Consider the following 24871-nt stretch of genomic DNA (forward strand, 5'->3'; position numbering starts at 1 on the left):
TTACGTGTGTATACTTATCTATGTTGTTTGTTTCCATGTGGAATGTAGAATAGGCAGAAAGAAGATGGAATATACCCAAGAGTTTCTACTTTTGGTAAATGGGTTTGGCTTGATCTTTTGTCCATGCCTTGCCTTTTTGTGTTTGCTTAGCTGGAAGAGCGCCCTTTCTGACCCCAGCTTGCCCATAAAAAAAAAAAAATAATAAAAAGGATAAAAAAATTTCCATGGAAAAAATTCCAGGATACAGATGGTTTTCAAGTTTCCTTGAACTAAGGGCACGTTTGTGGCCACTATGATTTTTTTTTCATAACGGTGTCTCAGTCGTGAGACGGATAGGGTGGGTGAAGTGATTAGAAACAAAATTCTGAAAACAAGATGAGAAATGGCTAAAAATTAGGAAGCAAATAACTTCTCTCATTTCTCTCTTTCTCCCACCCGCCTTACCCCTCTCTCACCACTCAGAGACACTAATTATTCCTGGCTGCCCAGGCATGGCCTAAAATGTCTGCAATTTTCCTTGAAAACAGGGAAATTTCTTAAAATTGACACAAAAAAAACCTTTCGGAGATTACCAAAGAAGGAAAAATTTATTTTCCTTGGAAAAATTTTCCAATAAAAATTTCAATAATGAAATTTTCTAAAGGATTCAGTAGCCCACCCAAACTAGTTTGGGACAGAGGCTTAGTTGAGTTGAGTTGAGTTGAAAGACTTTCAATAAATCCAAACAGCCCCTTGAAGAGATTGCATTTCGCCGAGCCTCTCCTTCATGAGAGAGCAGCCACATAGGCTCAAATTTTATCTTAATCATTTAATTCATCTGGGTTGCTCAGATTTTATCTTAATCATCGGAGATTTGCTAGGGACTATCGCAGAAGGCATTTCATGGATGGTCTGTTGCGCGAGAGAGCAGTCACATAGGCTCACTTTTCATCATATTTCGTCTTTATTCATGAGGTGGCTGCTCTCTCATGCAATAGACAATCCGTGAAACGCCTTCTGCGATTGTCCCTCGCAAACTCCTACTATTTTCACAGTATTATGTGTCTGACAATAAAGTGAAATTTGTTGAACTCAATCCTTTCACCAACTAACCGGGTTTCTCGGTTTACCCTAGGGGATTTGCTAGCGTCCATTGCAGAAGGCATATTGCAGATGGCCTGTTAAATCTGACAGCAGCCACATCACATATGAAGACAAAATCTGCTGAAAACTGAGCTGGTGTGGCTGCTGTCAGGTGCAACAGGCCTTCTGCGATGGACAGTAGCAATACTCTTATCCGAAAGGGTACATGAAAATTAAGTTAGAAGTGCTGGTGTAGAGATAGTAGTTACTAGGGCTGCAACTCGAGCCGGGTAAAACCCGACCCGCATCGACCCGACCCGAAGATAGCCTGGGTCGGGTTCAGGTTTCATGGGTTTCGGGTCGAGCCGGGTTCAGCATTCAAAAGCCCGCATGAATCTCGGGTCGAGCCGGGTTTGAAGGGGCCCTACCCGACCCGACCCGAGTTACATAAGTTATAGTATGTACATTTTTTTCTATTGTTAGTTAAAAGTTAAAGGGATAATTACATTTACACCCCCTCTAGTTTCTGACACATCCACTTCCACCCCTATAGTTTAAAACGTGACAAATACACTCTTGTAGTTTCAATTTGTTTAAGGTAGGCCCCCTCAGCTAAAGGTTCGTCCATAGATTGAAGGGTTAGGATGATCCGATGGAGCTGATTTTTTGGGCACACCCTATCTATGTCAGGACCCATCAAATGAACGCTTTGGATCGTCCAAACAATGTGAGCCCACATTATTTGGATGATTTTTTGGTAGTGTTTGGATTCGGGTAGGGGCCCACATTATTTGGATGATCCAAAGCGTTCATTTGATGGGTCCTGACATAGATATGGTGTGCCCAAAAAATTAGCTCCATCGGATCATCATAACCCTTCAATCTATGGACGAACCTTCAGCTGAGGGGGCAAACCTTAAACAAATTGAATCTACAGGGGTGTATTTGTCACGTTTTAAACTATAGGGGTGGAAGTGGATGTGTTAGAAACTAGAGGGGGTGTAAATGTAATTATCCCAAAGTTAAAAGTGAAAACCCACGCACCCACTGTTACTATATGTGAGTGTAATTTCTGCTTCTATGAGTTAAGTTGATTCAAGTGTTTGATTCAGCATTGTTTGATTGTAATTACAACATTGTTTTATTACAGCATTGATTGATTCAAGTGTGATGTGAGTGTAATTACATCATTGTTTGATTCAAGTGTAATGTGAGTGTAATTTCTGCTTCTATGAGTTGAGTTGCCTTGCCAAACAAGAATTTTCCTTAAAAATTTGCGTCAACGTGAAAAAACCCGACCCGTCCCGAACCGACCCGAGATTTATCATGGGTAGGGCCGGGTTTGGGAATCGTGGGATTTCCGAAAAAAAACCCGACCCGAGATATTTCTCGGGTAGGGTTGGATTCTCCAAAACCCGACCCGCCCGACCCGAGTTGCAGCCCTAGTAGTTACAGCTTTGAATCTTCTTCGGAGCTTATTACAACTGTTAAAAGATGCTACAGTTCCCCAAAATGGCTAACGCCATCAAATCAGAAAAAGTATTTTAGAAAATGAAGAGTATCATTATCAAAACTAAGGAATATCATTTCCAAGATAGTTCCTGATCAGCGAAAACAATGTGAAAGTAAGTTTCATCTCAAGCTTCTAGATAGGACTGTGCACGTCCGTTCGGCCCGCTAAAAGCCCGCCCATAATTAAAATGAGAGCAAGCCGAACAAAACTTGGTCAAAAGTTGAACCCCGAACTTTAATTTGGGCTAAACTTGATCAAGGGTCGTCCAGCCTGTTATAGGCTCGGGCCCGATAATATATTTACTATATAATTTTTCAAGATTTTTTATGTCCTTAAAAATCAGTAGATATTAATTAAATAGATTACTTAAACATTAATATCCTATAGGCTATAGTTCGACATTAAATAAGTTTTTTTTCTTTATTTATTTTGCCCCTCTTCAGCCCACTCCATTTGAACGGTTTGGATCATCATATCCTATAGACTATAGTTCGACCTTAGATTTATTAAATAAATAAGATAAAATCGGCAAAACATCAATCGGTGTGGCTTTTCTCACATGCCAAAGCCAACAAGTTTAATAGCTTTCTATGAAATTGGCTTTTCTGTGCTTGGCTTAGTCTTTTCTCGTGCAGAAAATAAGAAGTGATGGGCAAGCCCAAACTCGGCCCGAAGCCCGTTGTAGGGTTTGGGCTGAGTTTGGGCAAGCAAATTTCTAATTAAGTCAGGTCCGAACTTGGCCCGAAACCGTTGTATAGACATGGGCTGAGCTTGAGCACCTTAGGCCCGCCCAAGCTCGGCCCGATTGACAGTCCTACTTCTAGAATGTAATTTTTATCATATTTTGCGGTTTTGCTATTGACGCTTAATTCGTTAAAACTTGGGCCAATATGTCACTTTATATTTGGTCCCTTTTCTTCCCTATGTCAGCCCCATCTAGTGTAGTAATGACTCTTTTTACAATAGAAGGGGCTGGCCCAAGGAAGAAAAGGAGACGAATATATAATTTCCAATTTATTATGGGATTTGCTAGGCAATTTTGCGGCTCACTTAAGCAGGATAGAACAACCCAGATTAATTAGTTGAATAAGACAAAATATGCAAAAGAGTGAGCTTAGGTGGCTGCTCTCTCCTTCAAAGATACTAGATCACTGTTGGGCAATTGCCTCATAAAAATATAAGAAAACTGATTTGATACTGCTCAACACCATTGAGGAAAAATAACTTGTATTGAGACACTAACTTCACATAGATATATATTTCAATAACGAAACACAAATATGGGTTTCGGTTTTACAGGTGATTGGGAAATGAGAAGTGAAGACAGCCCGATTCTGGAAAGCTCTCTCTGTTTACAGATGTTCAAGCAAACGTTCTCCACTCCAATGCACGCCCCTTCCCTGTAATGCGGCACACCAACAATCATCAAAATACAAATTTACAGATATTCTCAAACATATAAAAGGTGAGCACAGTATATAAAATAAAAAATAGAAACAAAATGCTAACACCGAAACATGATACATCTATGAGCTCAAGCTAATGGAGCCATATTCAAGAGGGAATCACAATAGTTGAAGGTGACTCCGCTAATACCATCGCTTGGGCCCAAAGTAGTCGTTGCGGACCATGGCGATTGTACAATACTCTTGATGCGATTCGAGATTCGGTTAGATCTATAAAACCTCAGCTGTCGCATCAGAGGTGTACGGCAAATACTAGCGCTGATGAATTGGCGAAAAGGGGTGTGGACCGCCCGTCCCTATGCATTACTTCTACTCTAGACATTTGAGTTTGGTCATGAACCTTGTTGTTTCTTGGGCTGTGCAATGGATTGGATACTGTACACTTTTGATCATTGCTTCCGGGGGACCTCTTGTCCCCTCTATGTAATCTCTCTTCGAAAGAGGGAATCACAATATCAAATAAAAATATAGAAACAGAATGCTAACATTGAACCATGATAAGTTTATCTGAGCTTATGCTAATGGCGAAATGGAACCATATTCAAGAGGGAATCGCAGAATTTCAACTTGAAAAAATTATATGGTTAGAAGAGATTAAGCTTGTGGCCTTCCATGCATTCTATACGGATGCATCCGTATGTGGTAAATGGAAAAAATGCAAGAACAGTCCCGCACTGGGTTTTCTGCTTCAGATCAAACTTTCTGAACTGTATGCTGTTGATGGATGGTCCGCCTACAGTTTGTGTGTTTGCTTAGATGGTTTGCCTCAACAAAATATTGATGATGTACGACCTGTGCAGCGGAAGGATGATTATCACAGGCCATTGTGCCATGTGCATCGAAGCAGAAGAGTTGGTTAATCACATATTTACTCATTACAGGGTGGCCAGAGAGCTATTGTCCTTCATGCTTCGTTTGTTTGAAGTTCAGTGGGTCTTCCCAAACAAATTGCGGATCTCTTTGAGGGTTGGGGCTACCCCCCTTGGCCAAAGAGGAGACAGATCCTGTGGTACTTTGCTATGGGCTTTCTTGAAAAGAAAGAAGCAATCGTGTTTTCGAAGGTGCAGTTAAGAGATGCTATATCATTCAGTGTTAGATCTTCTCCTTAATAGTGCAGTAAGATGGCAGTTTCCCTGATTTCAAAGGTGCATTTGCATCTTCTTTGGGAAGATTAATGACTTAAATGCCTGTATCCAATGATAAAATAAGCACTAACCACTTAAGGGTAATACAGGCAACGTAGGTGATGAGATGTGTGGGAGGTGTTGTGAGCCCTAGTTGATGTGGTCAACCTCCACATCTAGGCTTTAAAATATCAACATAATGAAATAAAGTCCTAGACACTAAACAAATGGAAAATCTCTGAGGATGGCATGCAGATAAAAGCTGGATCACATAAGATTAAGATCAAGCGAAGATTAAGATCAAAATCCAGAAAGATTCTAAAAAAAAAAAAGATCAAAATCCAGAAATGATCAAGATGAAGAAAAGATCAAGATCCAGAAAAGATCAAGATAAAGACAATGAGTAATGAGAGTAGAAAAGATTGGGGGAGGGGGTGTGGTTCATAAAATCAAGTATGATAGGAGGAGAAAATAAGGGAAAGGAAATGATAATACAAAGACGAGACAAAGAAGCAAGAGTCGGAGTGAGAGGGATGAATATAAGAAGGGAGGAGGATGGTAATATGGATGGCGGAAGGTCACGGGAGAAGAGAGAAGGAAAGTGTATCAGAGGAGGGCAGGAAAGGAGAAAGGAAGAGTGGGATGGGATGGAATTTCTTCGTGTTTTCTAGAGTTATGCCTTTTTCAGGTGGGTATTTAGGATATTTAACGAAGGAGTAGAGTTGTTTAAGTGGTGAGATCCTATATTTAACCAATATGTTAAAAAAAGGCATTAAAGGGCCTTAAGTGAGCTTTTTGGGAGTTCAGCTAATAGGAAATGAGAAATAAGTGATCCATGACTAACAACAATAAAAGATAGGTTTTAAAAGGGTAAGTGGGCAATGAAAAAAAGGGGGTAAGGTGGGTCATTGCCTGATGTGAACATCCCCCACATCTAGGCTAAATGAAACTCTAATAAATAAAATAAAATACTACGTAAAAGAAAAATAGCATATGTCCAATAGTCCTATATCACGGCTAAAATGATGTCCGGATCACAACATTAGTCTTGGGAGTTTTCTCCTTTTATGCATCAACATTCAAAAAAGGATTTATATTTCTAACATTTGATATTTCTAGATTTAATATAGTCAAAGTCCAAAGTTAGTTTCCCATTTCAAGTGTCAAATCGTTGGGTTTATTGATAGAAACCTCCCACCCAAGGATTGGAACCCTCTAGAATTTGTGGAAGTTTAAAAGTACTATAGGCCTATGAAGAAAAACCCTCTAGAATGTGGAAATTGGATGGGACTCCCATCCAATCCTATCCAATTTCACATTTGATGAATAAATGAAGAAAAACCTTTTCTTTGAAATTTGGATCAAGTGATCCTCAAGACCCTAGATCATTGGTGTCTATTTCATTGATCACTATTTACTTCATGGGTTTGATTTGATCTAGAATTGAAAACAGAGAACTAAAAGAAATTAAAGAAAAAGATAAAGATACTTTAAACATCCAACACCTGCTATGAAATCAAGTATGACACCTTCTTAAAATGATTTTGTATAAGTTGGACTTCTCTGGACATCTATAATGCAAGCTTCACAAAGGCATCTCTTGCAAATGGGTTAAGTCGAAATGTATTTTCCACTACTCATCGAATATGGGACTCCACACCAGGTCAAGAGCATGAAGCTGAAAATTATAAACAATAAGGTCCTATAACTATATCGGGAGTCAGATAACAATTTAGAATCCAAAATAGCTCCAAAGTTGGATGCTTAGAGGCAGGGGTTATCTTAACTAAAACAAAACTCCATCTCTTTAAGTATCCTATTTATAATGTGAAGATTGTTTCATATGACATTTTTAGAGCATTGCGTTAGTGTTAACATCCTTGAGCCTTCTTTGTTTTGTTTTTCAAAATGAATATACCCTTGAACCTTCCTTTTATGCAAAAAGTGCACTCTTCAAACATTCGTTATACTATACTATTGAAGTAATCGCAATTACTTACCAAAATTTGCAATTATTTCATTTTTACCACACATGTAAAATATTGAAGATCAATAACATAACATATATGATGACTATAGACATTTTGAGAAAAGGTAAAGGCATCAGAAGGCAGCCGTATAATACCATTCAAGATGAGTACATATCTCGTAAAAGTATAATGTTCACAAGGTTTTAGCATTCCAAAGCATATGTTTGGACCTACAAAACAAAACAAGAATACAAATACAATAATCATCATGTCATATGTAATAGACTAAATCCAAGTTCTTGCAGATGAAAAGATGTAGAGAAGGAAAGACATTCATATGTAATAAAATTGCACAAAAGGAAATAATTATATCCGTTAAGGAAAACAACTTACAGCAAATTTACTTGAGTGGAACGCAACCTCAACTTGACATAAAGCTCAAGAATGGATAAAGTACAAATAAGAACAGAAATATAAGTGAATTATGATGCATACTCAAACTTTTGAAGAAACGTAGTGTCCCATTTTTTCTTAAAAAAGAGAGGCATTTAGAACTTAAACGTCCATCAAGGGTAAGCCTAATAAAAAAATTTGAACCATCTTAAACGTCCATCAAGGGTAAGCCTAATAAATTTTTTTGAACCACCTGCAACAGGGTTTCTTATTTGAGGAGTTTCACATTTCAGTTTGGACATGGAGCCCCGTGTTAACTTACCAACTTCTCCAAAAGCTTAAGCTGTTGGAGAAAGGCGTTATTTATCTTTTATACTTACACTCCCCCGCACGTGTGGCCCACTCGGCAAACACGTGGCACATGTGGTCCCACTTTGGGCCGACCATCACATGTGGATTTTTGCTATCTGGGAGGTTTGAACTCGAGACCTTTGGCTCTGATACCATGTTAACTTACCAACTTCTCCAAAAGCGTAAGCTGTTGGAGAAAGGCGTTATTTATCTTTTATACTTTAACACCCCGGAATATGAAAATGTAGTTTTTTTTTTTTTTTTTGAATGGTAGTTGATTTCATTAAAAAGACCGCGATGGTCAGATACAAGAAAAGAAAAGAGATAGATGTCTTTTTGCTAATGAATCGGCGGTAGTGTTTCCTTCCCAATATATGTGTGTGATAGATGTCTTATGAACTTGAGCCAAATTTTCAAGTCATGGAATGGCCTTCTATGTCTACAAAGGGTGAGAGCCCACCTTTAGCGATGGTATAGTTGTCAGCAACTATGTCACAAATGTCGTTCTCAGGAATTTCTCGGCAAGGGTAAAACTTGGGATATATTTATTTTTTTATTTTTTTCGAGTTTATATCTGGAAAAAACGATAAAAATAAAATCATTTAAAAAAATATAAATATATAAAATTTAAGAAGAAATATAAAATAAAAATATTAGGAAAATATCATGATATTATCGCAATATTTTTTGATAAAAATGAAATACTGCAATATTTTTAAAATCTCATGATTATTTTGAGATTTTGTCGTTTTATCAAAATGTAGCGATAAAAACGCGATATTTTGAAAATATCGGAGATATTTGTGAAAGAGGGCGAGCCATGGTGCAACGGTAAGGTTGCTCCATTGTGACCTGGTGGTCACAGGTTCGCATCACGGAAACAACTTCTCTGCATCCCCAGACCCCGCAATGGCGGGAGCCTCGTGCCCCGGGTTGCCCTTTTTTTATCGGAGATATTTGTGACATAGGTTAGCAAGTCAGAAATCATTTTAATTGCCATGTAAGTTTGACTCAATCTTCTCAAAAACTTAGACAACCATACTAAGTTTGTGGAAAATCATGTTTAGATTAATTACGTTACAATAAGAAGGAAGAAAAACGATGAGTAATTAGGAAAAATAGGATAATTTCAAGAAAATTTTCATATGCTTTTTCTAAATGCCATTTTTTTACTCATTTAAACTTGTTTTGGGAAAGTTATTTTAAATTTATGATGTGAATCTAGGATCTGATACCAAATTGATGTGAATCCATGACAGACATGTGAAAGAGAGAATGAATAGATAATCAAAATAAAGATCAAGAAAAATGGGTGATGGGAGTAGAAAGAGGAAGCAATTTATGAACCCAACCGAGGAGGGTGAAGAAGGAAAGGGAAAAGAAAACAAGGGACTAGAAGAAAGAGAGAAGAAAGTGAAAGAGGAGTTTAGGGATAGAAAACTGACCTAATACAAAGCAACACATTTTAAAAAAGGCATCACACCCATCAACAAAAGAAAATGTCAGATTTTCCATATTTATATAGGCTATGCAAGTCATACGAAAATAAAAAAGAGAGAGACTCATAAATCTTGTCGTAAAACAACACCTAGTCTGATTAGAACTCTTATTAAAGTTAACTACTAACTCTACATTGAAGTAAAACTCATAAAACATAGACTCTCCCTACAACAAGTAAACTAGGACTCTTCAAACCCAATATTACTCCTAACTCATCATGGAAACTAACTCACTTTAAGTCCACATATACAAGGACTCCCTTTTGTTGCAATGTAGGCCATTGTGGTCACTTAAGAACTTAAGCGATTAATTACAAATGGCATGAATGCCCTAGAACTTATATTTCTGTAATAAACATTAGGTTTTTTGTTTAGTTATATAAATGAGTTTTCTTTTAAGTCATATGGGGTAGTAGGGTCTTTTCCCATCAAAATTGCTTAAGTTCTTTGAGTTATGAGTGTTTTAAATTGGTCCCACAAATGTATTACGAAAATTTTGATAGAGGGTAGTTTAGTGCTTAGGGTTTTAATTTGTTTGATATAAAGTATAAACACTTTGTGTTGGGTTTGGGAGAGACTAAAGACACTTTGACATTGATATTGAGAACTTCTCTAGAGAAAAGTTGCTTCTTTTTTTGAAAAGCTTCATCTCCTTCTTTGGTAGTGGGATGCCTAGAGATAAGTATATTCTGCCTTCATTACTTGCCACCTACTCTATTTTTTTCTTAGTTTCTTCTACAAATCAGCTTGGGAATAGGAAATATCCATCCCCCCTTCCTAAGACCTCGAACACTAATTTTTTTTCCGTGTTTTACCTATCCGATCTCATCCTAAAACATGTGCCCTTTAAACTTGCCCAAAACCCTTGCCTGCACCTTTTTGACACACATATGCACCTTCCTGGCATACGTCAACACCCCTCCAAACCTTCTCTAGACTTCATAGAAATATTTTTTCAATCTAACTACAGATTTTAGGCTTTTAAACCCTAAACTTCACCCATATTCCCAAATTTATATTCCCACAATCCTAAATAGCCCAGATTTCCTAATTTCTCTGAAAACCAAACGCCCCAGTTGAGAAACTTATTTTTGGGATTTATAAGATTTGAGACCTTGTCATAATCTTGCACGGGAGAGTTGAATCATCTTTTTTGTGAGTTGCTGAAATTTTAGAATTGTGAGATTTGTTTCTATTCTCGGATTCTAGCATGGTTTATGTGAATTGATGTTATAATTAATTTTGCTCATGGAAAGTCTTAAGTTCTCGAAATCTGATCATATTTTCATGTCATAACCTAGAATCTTATCGCTGTCCAAATGTGTTACTTTCTTTCCATCATTCAACACACATTCCCTTTGAGTTCTCGAGTTCTAATTCTGGTTTCTAAGCAACACTACTTAGCTGTGATTTGTCCTACATCAAAAGGAATTTTAAAATAAAAGGTCTTTGAAGTATAAAAAATTAACCATGTTAACAATGGGAAAAGGTCTTGGTTCGATTCTAAAAGAGATGAACAAACAATTTTCCAATGCCAAGAAACCTTCTCCCCACTTTAAAAGTAAAATTTTCAATTGAAGGCGACATGTTGAAGAGTTCATAAAATCAGGATGGTGCAAAGATCATACACATAAGATGGTCACAGAATCAAAATATCTATCAGCAAGAAAAGTGGGTCATGGAGCTATAATATGTGAAAAAACACCTATGAATGGCTCATTAAAAAATAATAGAAGCATTTAATGAACAGAACATGTAAGGAAAGCCTCCTCTTTCTTTTCTTTTTTGAAATAAAGAATTTCAGGAAAGTTTTAAAAAGAAAAAAGTAGAATTATTTCATCATAGAAATCAATTCCAAACTCAAATCTTGTTCTACTACCTCAAGCATATTTTCCTCAAGAAAGAGATTTGGGCCCGTGCAATTCGTGCCATGGGAACCATCATATTGAAGGATTCTAAGCTTTCCTTCCTGCATTAAAAAAGGTAAATTTGATATAGTAGACAGGTGCAATTACTTAAACAATGCCATTCAGTTCAATGTTTACCTTGGTTCCATAAACAAGCCCTCCTCCGACTAAAGGATGGAAGCATGCAACATTAACCTCATCTTCCGCACTAGGAAGAACACTCACAAGCTCCATATCTGAAACTCTATAAACCTGGATTTCACATAACATGACACAAACTTTAAAATGTGGCAAATGGCAATACCAAAATATGGTACACCTTGAATAGTCCAAGAAAGTAATTATCAAGCAGTTCGATCCAATATATCCATAGTCTTACACTCTTGCATGTATTAACCACTGTTTAAAAGTCCTTAAGTCAATCATTGAGGCACCCAAGTCGACTCAGTTTTAATCCTACGGAATCAATTAAAAACTTTATTGACACGCACGAGTCAATGATTGACTCACCCAAGTTGTCCCCTGTCTTGGTTTCACCTTGGGGTAGTTCTTATCCATATACAAACTTTTAAACACTGATATTAACCTCTGCAACTCCTTTGTTTTTTTTAAAAAATGATTAGCCTCTGCAACTTAACCATAATTCTCCCGTAGAACTTTCACATTGATAAAAAACTGTACAGCTAGATGTGAACTTAAGATGGAATCTTGTCATTGATGCATTTACTTTCTTTTCTCAACCAAAATAGGATGGAACATTCACCACTAAAAGTATTCAACCCATAAGGCTAACATTCACGTAAAAAGAAGGATGACAGATAACATCCAAAACAATTTAATTGCATTGTCCATCTCATCATCATCAAAATTTGGAAGTGAAAAAGGAATCAGACACAGGCTGGCCCAATCTAAAGATGCTTACAAGCCTTCAATCAACATGGTGTTACAACCATCGAATAAGTTTTAGTTGGAAAATTGTCCTATTTTTACATTATAGAATATAATTATACCAACGATCCATAGATTAATCGATAGTGGAGGTGGCAACACTGCCCAACAAAAAGGAAGGAGGGAATGACCATACAACAAAGGTGATATATTGCAACTTAATTTCATGCTTCGCCACCTCAGTTTGCATCGACTTCCCCAATGGTAGTGGTATTAAGTCATGAAAAGTGCATGGATTACTAATCATAAGTCCAATCCCTCAAAGAATAGAAGCAAGATTTTTTTGCTTCCAAATTACGATTTCCCCATAGAAAAGAATAGCCAATCTACCAACCAGGAATTGCTTCTCATCTCAAAATTTTGGAAATTGAATTCACACCAACAAAACCACAAAGTTCAATATGAGTAAAGGTATACACACAGTTTGTTGTGGACACTTCAAGGACTGGCAGATTTCATCACATTCTAACCAGCTGAATCATGTTCCAAATAGTACAGACTCAGTTTAAAACCCTCACAAATATTTCTCATTTCCTCGATTCCAACGGTATCTTCGAAGTTTAAAAGATGATTAGATTTTATTAAAAATGGAAAACAAAAACAGTAAGGTCACATGAGGGGCGGAGATTGCCAAGTGTGACAGATTTCATGACATTCTAGGTAGTCCGCCAATAGTTGGCTAGTCCCACCTAAGCATATAAAGAATGGGTTTGTTTACAACCTCAGTGATTATGAATTACTCCCATTTACCATTTCATACCTAGCTAAGAAGATAACAATAAATCATGGTTCATTCAAATTATGTTGAGATGGAATAATAGATTAACACAGAATCCCAGCAATCACTACATGATCAGCAATGCCCATCAACTTGGGCTTCTATTGTGATATAAAAATCAGCCTTTTCTTCTTCTTCTTCTTTTTTTTTCTTTTTTTTGAATGGTGGAAAGTTTATTAAGAAAGGCAAAAGCCAATGGCGGAGGTAGTCAAAAAGAAAACAGGCCAGAAAGCAATACAATAAAAAAACCAACGCAGGAATAAATCAGCCTTTTCCGTATCTTTAGATTACCCAGAGTGCCCATCTTATGTAGATAAATGTTGTCTTTTGCGAACTGAATTTTCAATAGCTATTTCAGTTACAAGGATAGATTCCCCTTGTGTCTAATAAAAGAAACTAGCACATTGATTGATCATAGATGATAGAACGGATGAACCCTCCACATCATAGGGGGACGGGGAAGAGATAAAATAAACTGAAGACGATAAAGATACAATTAACAACCATACAGGCTATTTTGGTGTGATGGGTAGAGCTCTGCGATGGAACCTAGTTATCAAACAGGCTATGTTTGAGTGATGAGTAGAGTGCTCTGATCGAACCTAGTTATCAAACATTTTTTTTTTGAATTGAATGGTGAGATTTCATTAAAGAACCTAGTTATAAAAAAAAAAGTAAAGGCGGACTGAATCAGCCTAGATCATTGGGGTAACGATTCACCATCCTCTCTCTCAAAAAATGTAAAAGAATAATAATGTTATATTGTTTTTAAAAAAACAATAGAAATGTTCTATTGTTTAAATTCATTTCCTTTTCATCCATGAATTAACAATATAAGAAATTTACTAATCCTTTCTTTCATTTTACTCTCGCCATATAAATATCAAAAGGAGAATTCAGGTAAACAAGAAACAGGTTTTTGTTGCTCAGATGGACCCTAGATACATAAGAGCAAACAAGAAAACAAAAACTTTGTTACTTTCTATATACTATTGATGAAAAAGAAAAAAAATGGTTTGCCCATATCATACAACAACATGAAATTGTTAGCTGGTCCAAATAACTCTGACAAGGAAAGAAGTTAAGCAAAAGCTCACATCAACATCCAGCAGATGAGCCATACTTCAGATAACCAAGAGAACTGGAACCAATAATCACTTCTTCAGATTTCAATTGTGTATATGCAAATAAACAGAAATTTCTTGAGTCAAAAGACATGAAAGCCAGATGGGAGAAACAAAGTAAGATTCTACCTCCAAAATTGTGTAAATAGGTACCGTTGTATCCCCATCGACAACGATGCTTCTAAGAAGAGAACTATGGCGACGACCATATGCCAGTAATATGTGCTCAGATGTGGGTGAGAACTGCAGATAAAAAATTGAAGCATAAATTCAACAAAATATTCCAAAAAAGTGTAAAGATTATAATCAAACAATTAGAAATACGAAATTCATAAAAGAAATTATGCTCGAATACAAGGAATTTTTATAATTGGGCATGGACTCAATTGAAATTCGTAATCGTTAATTTCTTACTGATTCTCCATAACAGTTTAGTTCATGACATCATTAGATAAAGATTAAAATGAACCATAATTGTGCGAAGTCGCATTCTAGCAATTTGAAATACAAAATTCATACAAGAAATTATGCCCAGAATTCCTATAATTGGGCCAACATTTACTCAATTGGAATTTGGCTGCACGCATTGATAAAAAAAATTGACCACATCAATCATTCATTCCTTAGAGTCCATTTCCTTTTATCCTGACAGAGGTCTTATCTAAGTTTGAGTTTTGAAACACTGGTTTAGGTATTCTTTTCTTCCATTTCTTCCAGTTCCACATTATTGACAAGTCAACTTTGTGAGCCCTTGAGTAGTTGTATTTATTTTCCAATAAGTGAATGCGTGCATAAACCTTTGCCAATACTTTTTTGCAGTGTTTTGAAATGCGGATGCGGGTCAAAACGCAGCCAAAGAAATCGTAGTCAACTCGGCACGATGCGGTCGAGTTCTCAGTTGGCGCGGTCATAACTCAAGAGAGTCAAAGGAGTCTTGATTGACTTTGTAGGACAAAATGCAAGCGCAGACAAGAATGCGGCCAAGGTAAAACGGAATTGAAGAATTGACTTGGGAGAGTCCACGATGACACGGGGGAGTTTTGAAACCTCACACTATGTTTTCCTTATTTTCTCCAACATGTTCCAATTTTCTCTAAGATTTTACTTTTTATATTGATAACTTTTGATATGGCCAACTGCAGACTGAACCCCAAGTGCATGGGCTTATAGAAATACCTCATATATAAGCGTTATGAATGAAAAAGTGAAATTTCTAGCCAAGAATGATGAGAGTTGTCGGAAATGCTTGTATTTATGCTTAAAAGTAGGGGTGCAACTCGGGTCGGGTTGGGTCGGGTTGAAGCCAACCCTAACCCAACCCGAGATAGCATTCCCTCAACCCTAACCCGACCCAACCCGATCATCGGGTTGAGGATGGTCAACCCTAAGCCAACCCGCCTCCAAATCGGGTTGGGATCGCCTCCAAATCGGGTTGAACCCGTCGGGTTCGGGTTGAGCCTGACCCAAGTTGCACCGCTACTAAAAAGCTAGTAGAAATTTGAAATTAAAAAATTTCAAATCCAGGGAAACACATTTCGTGTTTTCCTAGTTTCATATCGGTTTCCCTTAACGTTACTCTATCATTTCTGAAACGTCTGTAAGTAGCTTCCTAGGACGTTTCTCATACGATTTTCTATCTTCCTCGTTTCTCATTTCCCCTCTATTCATCCCTCACGCTTCCCACTTACGTTTTACGTTTCGCTTCCAGAATTCATTTCCCAACTAGGGGTGCAACTAGAACCATGGTTTAAAATTTCGGTTTCGGTAACCGTTTCGGACCCCACCGAAAAATAAAATTTCGGCAAAATTTGAAATTTGGTAATTTGGTTCGAAATTTCGGCCGAAATTTTGTAACACTTTTTTCTTAAAATAAATAATGGCATTTAATCGAAATTCCGGACCGAAATTACCGAAATTTCAGACCGAAATCCAAAATTTAGGTCCGAAATTCGGTAAATGGCGAAAAATGAAATTTCGGTTTAAAACCATGACTTGGACCGGGTTGAGGCCAACCCGAACCCAACCTGAGGGACAACTATTTCAGCCCTATCCCGACCCAACCCAAGCCTTAACCCGAGGAGGGTCAACCCGAGACTAAATCACGGAACCCTAAACCGACCCGACCAAGCCGATTTTCCAAATGGGTATGGTTGGGTTTGCCTGAGCATGATTCAACAATTGACGAAAACCTTGAAATCGTCCTCATCCTGCAAATCAACCCCTTTTGAGGATCCAGCAAGAGGCTTTTCTTCGTCCGCATGAAAGATCGATGTGATCAAGCCTTGCCCTCACTCGCGACCAATGCCTCGTTGTCGCCGAAAAAAACAAGGGAGGTTCGAGTTTTGCCTTCTGGTAGTCGGAAGAGAGAAGAACCTAAGAGAGAAATAGAGAACATATCAAGGGAAATGATATCCAACCCCCCCCCCCCAAATGGTTTCTGTGAGAATGGTTCACTGTATGAGGATAAATTCACCCCCTTTAACGTTTTTCTTTGCCTTTGAAACTGAACGGATAACATTTATCCGTCGAGGGGGGGGGGGGGGATATCATTTCCTTAGATAAAATATGAAACTAACAAGTGCTACTGTTGCAAAGAGATAAAACAATATTAAAAAGAGCCATTCAAAAAAAATATTAAAAAGGGGGGAAAGTAAGTCTGCTGTCTGATATGAATTGATTTGAGGGCACTGGGAGAAGTTTGTTAGAAGTAATCTAGAGTTAGAGAAGAGGGGAAGAAGAAGAGGAGTGAAGGTTGGAAAGACTCCACTAGGGAGCTCTACACACATACAATGTATATATAGGCCCAAATAGGGCAAGTGAGTACAAAGACTACATTACCCTCTATACTAGAGGTAATGACTAAACTACCCTACAACATGTTATTCAACACTCCCCCTCAAGCTGGAGCGTATATACTAGGGAACTCCAGCTTGGTACAAAGGAGATTACAACAACTAAAAATAACAGAAGAGGACCATACATCAAAAAGGTACAATAAGCCCATACACACATCCAGCTTGGTATAACACTCCTCAAGTTGGTGTGGTGAATACATAATGAAAGCATAATACTAAAAAGGACAGCAGTGGCCACAATAAACAGCATCGAGATCAATGGCCATCAAAAAGAGCAGCTCCCCTAAAGTAGCACAACAACAAGAGCGAACAAATAGGGCCTCCCCCTGAATGAGAGCACGCGATCACATCTGCATATCACAAGCAATGGAGGCGCCATGGCAGGAACAACTACGATCCAGCAAACAAAATGAGCACACCAAATGTGCGCACAACGAACATCGGCGAAGCAGCACATCGCCATGTGAAAAATGAGGACAACCGATGTGGAAACCATCGGATAGAAGGTTGACGGGGAAACCGTCACTTAGAGAGAAGAAGAGATAGAGAAGACAACCAAACAATGATGGGGAAACCACCGTCTGGTGACAAGGTCGACGGCATGAAAATCGTCGCCTGAAGATAAGAAGAGGAAGATAACCAACCAACGATGGGGACACCATCGCCTGGAGACAAGGTCGACAGCATGAACATCGTCGCCTGGAAAGAGCCGACCAACGATGAGGAAACCATTGTCCGGAAAAGATAGGTCGACGGGAAAAGATCGTCGCCTGTAAGAGAGCCGACCAACTATGGATATGGAAGCCATAGCCCGGAAAAGGAGGGAGAAAATAACCAACCAACGATGGGGAACCTATCGTCTAGAAAGAAGGTCGACGGTATGAACATCGTCGCCGAATGAGAGGTCGACGGGGAAACCGCCGCCTCAAGATAACAAGATAAAAGGAAGAAGATAATCCAACAACGATAGGGAACCATCGCCCGGTGAAGATAAGGCATAAAGCCGGAAAGAAAGATGAATGCGTAAAACTACGCCAAGAGAAGACATGAAGGAGAAGACATGAAAACAAGACGTGAAAACAAGACAACACTCCCTCAAGAAGACAAAGACAACACTAACAACACTCTCCCTCAAGAAAAGACAACAAAATGGACAACACTCCTTCTAAAGAAAAAACACAAAGAACTATATGACAACACTCCCCCTCAAGTTGAAGGTCAAATACCTTCAACTTGCAACTAAAAAAAAAACGAAGCCAAACAAGGCAATACACTTCTCTCGGACATTTTATCCAACACTTGGTGTGCGCTTTGAAGAAGACAAAGAAACGAAGAGAAACAAGGCACTACACCTCTCTTAGACATTTGAGCAAACACTTGGTGTGCGCCTTGAAGAACTGCATAAAAGATATAAAAAAGACATATAAGACAACACTAGACAATGTAAATAAAGAGATGACATCAACACAAAACACATACAAAACAATGGAAAGAAAGAGATGACAACACTAGACAACACTCTCCTCAAGTTGAAGCCAAGGGCCTTCAACTTGAAACGAAAAGAAGACATCCAAGGCACCAAATCTCTTTCGGACATTTCACCAAACACTTGGTGGGCACCTTAGAGCCGAAGACAAAAGATATGAAACACAACAAATATAGACGGAGAAAAACAAAGATGAGAATGAAGGACAAGAAGACAATACTCCATACAAAAACCCAAATGAGAGAAAGAGAGTAAATACGACCGAGGAAAATGGGTTTGCCGAGAGAGAAATGATGACACACACACAAAAAAATACCGAGAGAGATTTTAAGGGTTTGAAAAAAAAAATAGAGAAATACGAGAGAGACAATAAGGAAGAGAGTTCTTAGGGAAGATTTGAGGAGAAACTATAGGAAGATAAAGAGAGGAAAATGAGATACGAGAGAAAGAGATGAACGGCGTGGAGGGAGATAGACTCTTCTTATTTCCTTCTTGAAGGATCAGCCCATTGGCTCTGATACCATGTTAGAAGTAATCTAGGGTTAGAGAAGAGAGGAAGAAGAACAGGAGTGAAGGTTGGAAAGACTCCACTAGGGAGCTCTACACACATACAATGTATATATAGGCCCAAATAGGGCAAGTGAGTACAAAGACTACATTACCCTCTATACTAGAGGTAATGACTAAACTACCCTACAACATGTTATTCAACAAAGTTAAAGTGATAGGTGTCAAAAGCGGTAGTCAAATTGAGTAATCTAGCACCTATTGAAAGTTTTAAAAAAATAAGGAGTTTTGAAAGTCAAAAAACAGCGGCTTGCGATTTCGCTTTCCCGCTTTTCATATGCAAAAGTCGGGTTCCGGGTTGGGCCAGATTGTCCATGCCTCAACCCGAACCCAACCAGAATTGAACTCGGGTTCACTTCTTCCAACCCTAACCCAACCCGAGGTACGAGTTGGTCAACCCAACCCGGAACAAAATTGGGTTGAACCCGTCGGGATCAGGTTGAGCTCGACCCAAGTTGCACCCCTATGCCCAACCTGGTAACTATCATGATATGCATGATAGACAAGAGCAATTGTTTGTACGGTGTAGTTATACTAAATACATTCCCAATAACAAAGTAACGCACATGATAGCGATATAGAAAGTTTCGTAACTGCTAGGTATGTATTTTTAAGTAAAGAGAATACTTAATAGATAAAGTGAATCAATAAATATGAAGAAATAAAGCAATAGTTCAAATCAATCTTCAAAAAGCAACTCACCTGAATGGAAGTAAGGCAATGAGCAGCTCTGATTGCCCTCGATGCAAGCACTAAACCGAAGCTAAATATCCAAAGAGAATGTCAAATTATTATGGAGATATAAAGCAGTAGTTAGACAGGATAATGGAAATGAACTAAATATACAATGCAGAGAAGAGTGAAGTTTGAAGCTTTACGTTGCCTCTTCAAGAGAATAGATCCGAAGCTCATACATGACTTGGTGAGCTGAAATTGGGTGACGTGTTGGGGATGTTGCAACCCCTGTGGCATCATTGTGCACCTGTGATTGCAATCCAAGATCAGCCTCCATGTGAGGAAGCACACATGCAACACAGGCTGCTAAAAATCTTCCACAAGGCGAAAAGTGGGCCCCCATCTCACTGCCGGCCATAAAATAGAATATATGTCAAAATAACGAGGAGATAGCTAGAAGTTGTACTCAATTGCAATATCTGGTTATTTGCCAAGTGCATCAAATACCTCATTTGAAGGACGTAAATGATGCGAGATTATAAAAAAAAATTGAATACAATGTAGATTTTGTTGTTCATGAGATCATATCAGATGAAGTACACTCTACTAGAAATCTTCTCGGTCGCCGATCTCTTTAGTGAAATAATTTGCTATTCAAAAAACAGTACACTACTAGAAATCAACCAAAAGTAGAAAACTGGAGAATTGATCAATCACACAAAAGATCTAATAGATCTTCACAAACAATGTCAACAAGAGATAAAATAACAATAGATTTGATTATAACATGATCAAAGTACTGTAAAAACCCAAAACCCGATAGGAAAAACTCGTAATTATTCATTAACCTCTTGAAAAGTATATCAAAACTTCATAAATGCCATTAAAAAAAATCATAAGTTCATAAATATAAAGGCCAAAAATACCTAAAAACCCTAGTTAAACTCTAACCATTGGTATTAGAATCAATTTCAAGTCTCAACCCTTAGATCAACATTAGTAAGCCCTAGTTTTTATATTAGATCAGCCTGACAAAAATAGAAAGTGTCTACATATTGTCTTAAAAACATTGTTCATATTTTCTTTACACGTGCACCACGAAAACTAACTTAAACTTTACCCAAATATTAAAAAAAACACTAAGAACTCTACAAATCATATTGAACCAGCGTATCATTCACTGAGATGAATGGAGCTCTATAGGTCCCGCTATTGGTGTTGGCACGATGTTTGGCCGCCTTTGGGCTTACTTTTGGATCTTTTTTTTTAATGTTGTACTTTTGGATCTTAATGAACCCTCTTTTCTTACTAATCATTTTTGCTGAATTATGGGCTTGTTCATGCCGACCCCAACTAGTTTGGGACAAAGGCATTGTTGAGTTGAGTTGAGTATGGGCTTGTTCATGAACTTTTTTGAAAGAAGGTTGAACTTTGTTGAAAGAAAAAATAACAGCAAAGGCATAAGGAATCCCCTAAACAAAACCAAAACTAAACATAAACATAAATAGAAAACAATGAAAACATTAAACAACTAGGATTCTATGGGATGGGGAAGGAATTCGACACAATCAGACTACCACTGCTCCTCCCCGACTTTGCCGACTCGTCAGCACAGAATTGAAGAGACGAGGGATGAACAAGAAACCGATGTCCAAGAGAGCTTCCAAATCCCTGATATGCAATATAAAGTTTGTGAACCTCTAGGGCCCTTAACTTTTTTTTAGAAGCCCATGTGATTACATTATAGGAATCAACTTCGATCAAAATATCGGTACCCACATATGGCCCAAAGGATGATTCAATTTTTTAAGGAGACAATAAGAGATCCAGTACTTTTCTCCTTCCCATTGAAAATTTTCAACAACAAAAGGAGTGATACACCAAAGAATTTTACACATTTAGCCCAACTTCAAGATCTTTCAACTAGAAATTAAATTCCCTAGTAAATCAGGTAGCACCCAAGTAATGCCAAAGCTTTAAAACAAAGCAGACCAAATTGCATGGGCTACCTTGCAGAGGATGAACAGGTGAGAAGCAGATTCCCCATCGGCTTCACATATCACGCATTGGCTGGCCAGTTTAATCTTCTTTCTATGAAACATAGTGAAAATGTTTATACTATCCGAGAGAGCAGTCCAGCTGAAAACGGCGACATAGGGGAGGGGTAGGAGGAAGCCAAGTACGCACTTTGTCGCACCTCTGAGAAGACAAAGGGAAAAAATCCAGAAGAAAGATTTGGCAGAGAATTGGCCATTCGGCTCCCATATCCAGCATCGTCTATCATGCTGATGGGAAGAAATATACAACTGGTTTAGGCTCTCCACATGCTACGAGTAATTCACTTCTTCCTCATCTTTGAAATAGCAGCGGAAGTTCCACTTCCGTTCTACATTTCCATTTATCCAGCCCACCAGATCTTCCACTGCATCTTCTTTATTGAGAGCAATGCTTAAAAGATCAGGATAGGAACTTATGATAGGGGCATTTGACAATCTCTTATCCTCCCAAAATGTAGTGATTGGTACCTAACCAATGATGATCTGCATACCTTCCTCAAATTATTCTAGAGCTGAGCAAATTCCACTCCACGAATTGGAGCCCCATCCGCAATTTGGAGGGAAATGGTGCACCACTCAATTTCGGTCTTCCTTTATTTGAAATGAATTAATACCCAAGTCTCCTTGGTATTTGGGGTGAAATGGCATTCCAATTAATTAAATGTCTATCTTTTAGGCACATCATTCCCATCCCGAAGCAAATCCTTTGGAGCTTCTCTGTACAATCAATCGATATGGGCATCTTGAAGATAGACATCAAAATTAATCGAGATGTTGGCTAAAGTTGCTTTGATTAAGGTGATCCAACCCCAACGGATATGCATTTCTTCTTCCACATTGCAAGCCTTTCTTCAACTCGCTCCACAACCTTAGCTCAACAGGACTTGGACAGCTTACCAATAGCAACCGAAAGGTAAAAGATTCGATAGGCAAATAGTAGCTTTTCATGAAACTTTGTTTGCATCAGTTCCCCCTCGCTTGGAAAAAAACTTGTCCTGAAGTTTGCATCTTCAAGTGCCGACAACTTATTGTAGTCCAACTTTCGTAAGCCATCGTTTGAAAACCCAAGCCTTTGATTGTAGGTTTGTTCTTCCTTATTTCGTGATAATCAACCATCTATAGAAAAGTTTAACCAACAATGTTACCAATATCTCAAGGTTACGCCGATCAAGAAAATTAGGAATTTCTATATCTTTAATTTTCCTTCGGGATATACTTTGCTACCCTATAATTAAAAACCAATTCTCCGGTTCACTTATTTTCAACCATATGAAATGTCTCCCACCATTGGTCACAAAGACTACAAATATTCGATTTTGATTTACCCAAGAATATTTTCAGGATTGGATCAAAATTTTCTTATCTTGAAGAATCAAAATTCACACAAAAAAAAAAAAAAAAAAAACTCTTCATCAAACAACATACTTCGTTGAAGAACAATTTCTATTTCAGAGAACTATCTTCAAAAATAGCAATTAAGCTTAGCTTCAATCTTTCATTCACAACATTTTTATCTTCTCTATTTTCTTCTCCATCACTATTATATACGCAAAAATCAACCAACCCAAAAAAATATATGCAACCATCTCCAATTTTAGGAAGCTCATCTTCTTGTTTTCCATTTTTTTTCTAGGACCAAATCTTCATAGTTTAAGGGCACTGTAGAATTGAGAATTGAAGCTGATTGAATAGCATCATTACTATCCAATGTATGCTCAAATCCCAATTCTTTACTTTTCTTCCACCATCTTTTCCAAATAAAGAAAACTATGCCCCCTTCCCCCCCATTTTTTCAATATTTAGGTTTAAAATCTTCTTTCATTGGCAAAGTGTCAATTTTTCTCCATCCTTCAGCAAAGAATATATTTTTCTACCCTGTACGAGTTGCATCCCGATAATAATGTCTTTGATCGCACTAGCAGTATGTAACATCCATCCATCGAGATGACATCACACCAGACTTTCCTCTTTGTACCTGGGTCCAATTAAAAAAAGACTTAAGCAACGATAGTAACAACTACCTCACCTCCTCTTCATTAGCCATTGTATCTTGTATGGTCCAAGATGGATTTCATCTTCCAATTGTAATTTACCCACCATCCTCTTTGAAATGATCTCATTGGATGTTTCATCTGAATTAAGATTACGCAGTTTTCCTCCTTAGGTACACCATGTCCGGAAGATGTTAGATCATTGTTAAGCCTCTTCATTGATGGTCTTTGGACGTGGTGAGTGTCTTTTGAATAAAAAAACACTCTATGTTATCTTTTGTATGCAGTCCTTTTGTAGAGAATATAGAGTTTATTTATCATGGAATTTGGGTATTCCTACCTATATTCTTGAGTATTGATTTCATTCTTGTGCTCGAACAAATCGATTCTCACCATAATTATGTCCTTGATCTCGATCATCACAAACTCAGCATTGAACTTCACATGCAAGAGCCCCACGTTAATAAAAAAGAATTGATGCCGGAGGATCCTCCATCATTCAATTCCCGTCAGCTGTCAGCATCAGCTTTGTTCCCGATTTCCCTCTATGTGGAGAATCCACGAATGAGGTGAGTCGACCTAACCTTTGTGACACAATTTGGAGAATTAGTTCCAACTGATCAAGCCTTTCATGCAGATCAATAACCTTTTGTGGCCTGTGGAGAAAATAATATTCAGGATTTCTTTACACATGACACACCAAAACTTAAAACTTTGCCCCAAAACAAAATAAAATCACTTAAAGTCTCCTTAAATCATATTGACCCAATGCCATTTTTTGTGATGAATGGAGCTGTGTAAGAACCACCATTTAAGTTAGTACGCTCTTCATTAGCCTTCAAGGTTACTTTTGGATCTCGGCTGACCCTCTTCTTCTGAATCATCTTCGTCGAAGTATGGGTTTGTTCATGAACTTAGCTTGCATCGGCTATCAAAGCCTAAAGACATTCTATAACATGAGTAATATTTACATTTCCCATCCAGGATTGTATCATACAAGATGATAACCAACGACATCGTGTAACAAGGACAAGTAAAAAACTAGAATAGCAAGTCAAATACAGAACAACATGTTACATTTATTATTTTAAGAAAAAATGATGAT

At 37.9% G+C, this 24871-nt stretch overlaps 1 protein-coding gene across 3 annotated transcripts in view; it reads right to left on the reverse strand.

The window, feature by feature from the left end:
• Positions 1–3751: 3751 nt before the first annotated feature.
• Positions 3752–24871, reverse strand: part of LOC143862725 (uncharacterized) — a 32110-nt gene continuing 10990 nt past the window's right edge. For all 3 annotated transcript variants that reach the window (XM_077373805.1, XM_077373806.1, XM_077373807.1), the window contains 7 exons: positions 19922–20125; positions 19746–19806; positions 14265–14378; positions 11424–11537; positions 11258–11347; positions 7291–7365; positions 3752–3975 (listed from right to left, as the gene is read on the reverse strand). In XM_077373805.1, coding sequence (XP_077229920.1) covers positions 7339–7365; positions 11258–11347; positions 11424–11537; positions 14265–14378; positions 19746–19806; positions 19922–20125 — 610 coding nt within the window. In that variant the 3' untranslated portion in view covers positions 3752–3975; positions 7291–7338. The remainder of the gene's footprint in view (positions 3976–7290; positions 7366–11257; positions 11348–11423; positions 11538–14264; positions 14379–19745; positions 19807–19921; positions 20126–24871) is intronic.

This window comes from Tasmannia lanceolata, unplaced genomic scaffold, assembly GCF_043159265.1.
Source record: "Tasmannia lanceolata isolate RefF3 unplaced genomic scaffold, GAP_Taslan_0.1 ptg000037l, whole genome shotgun sequence".
Classification (NCBI taxonomy): Eukaryota; Viridiplantae; Streptophyta; class Magnoliopsida; order Canellales; family Winteraceae; genus Tasmannia; species Tasmannia lanceolata.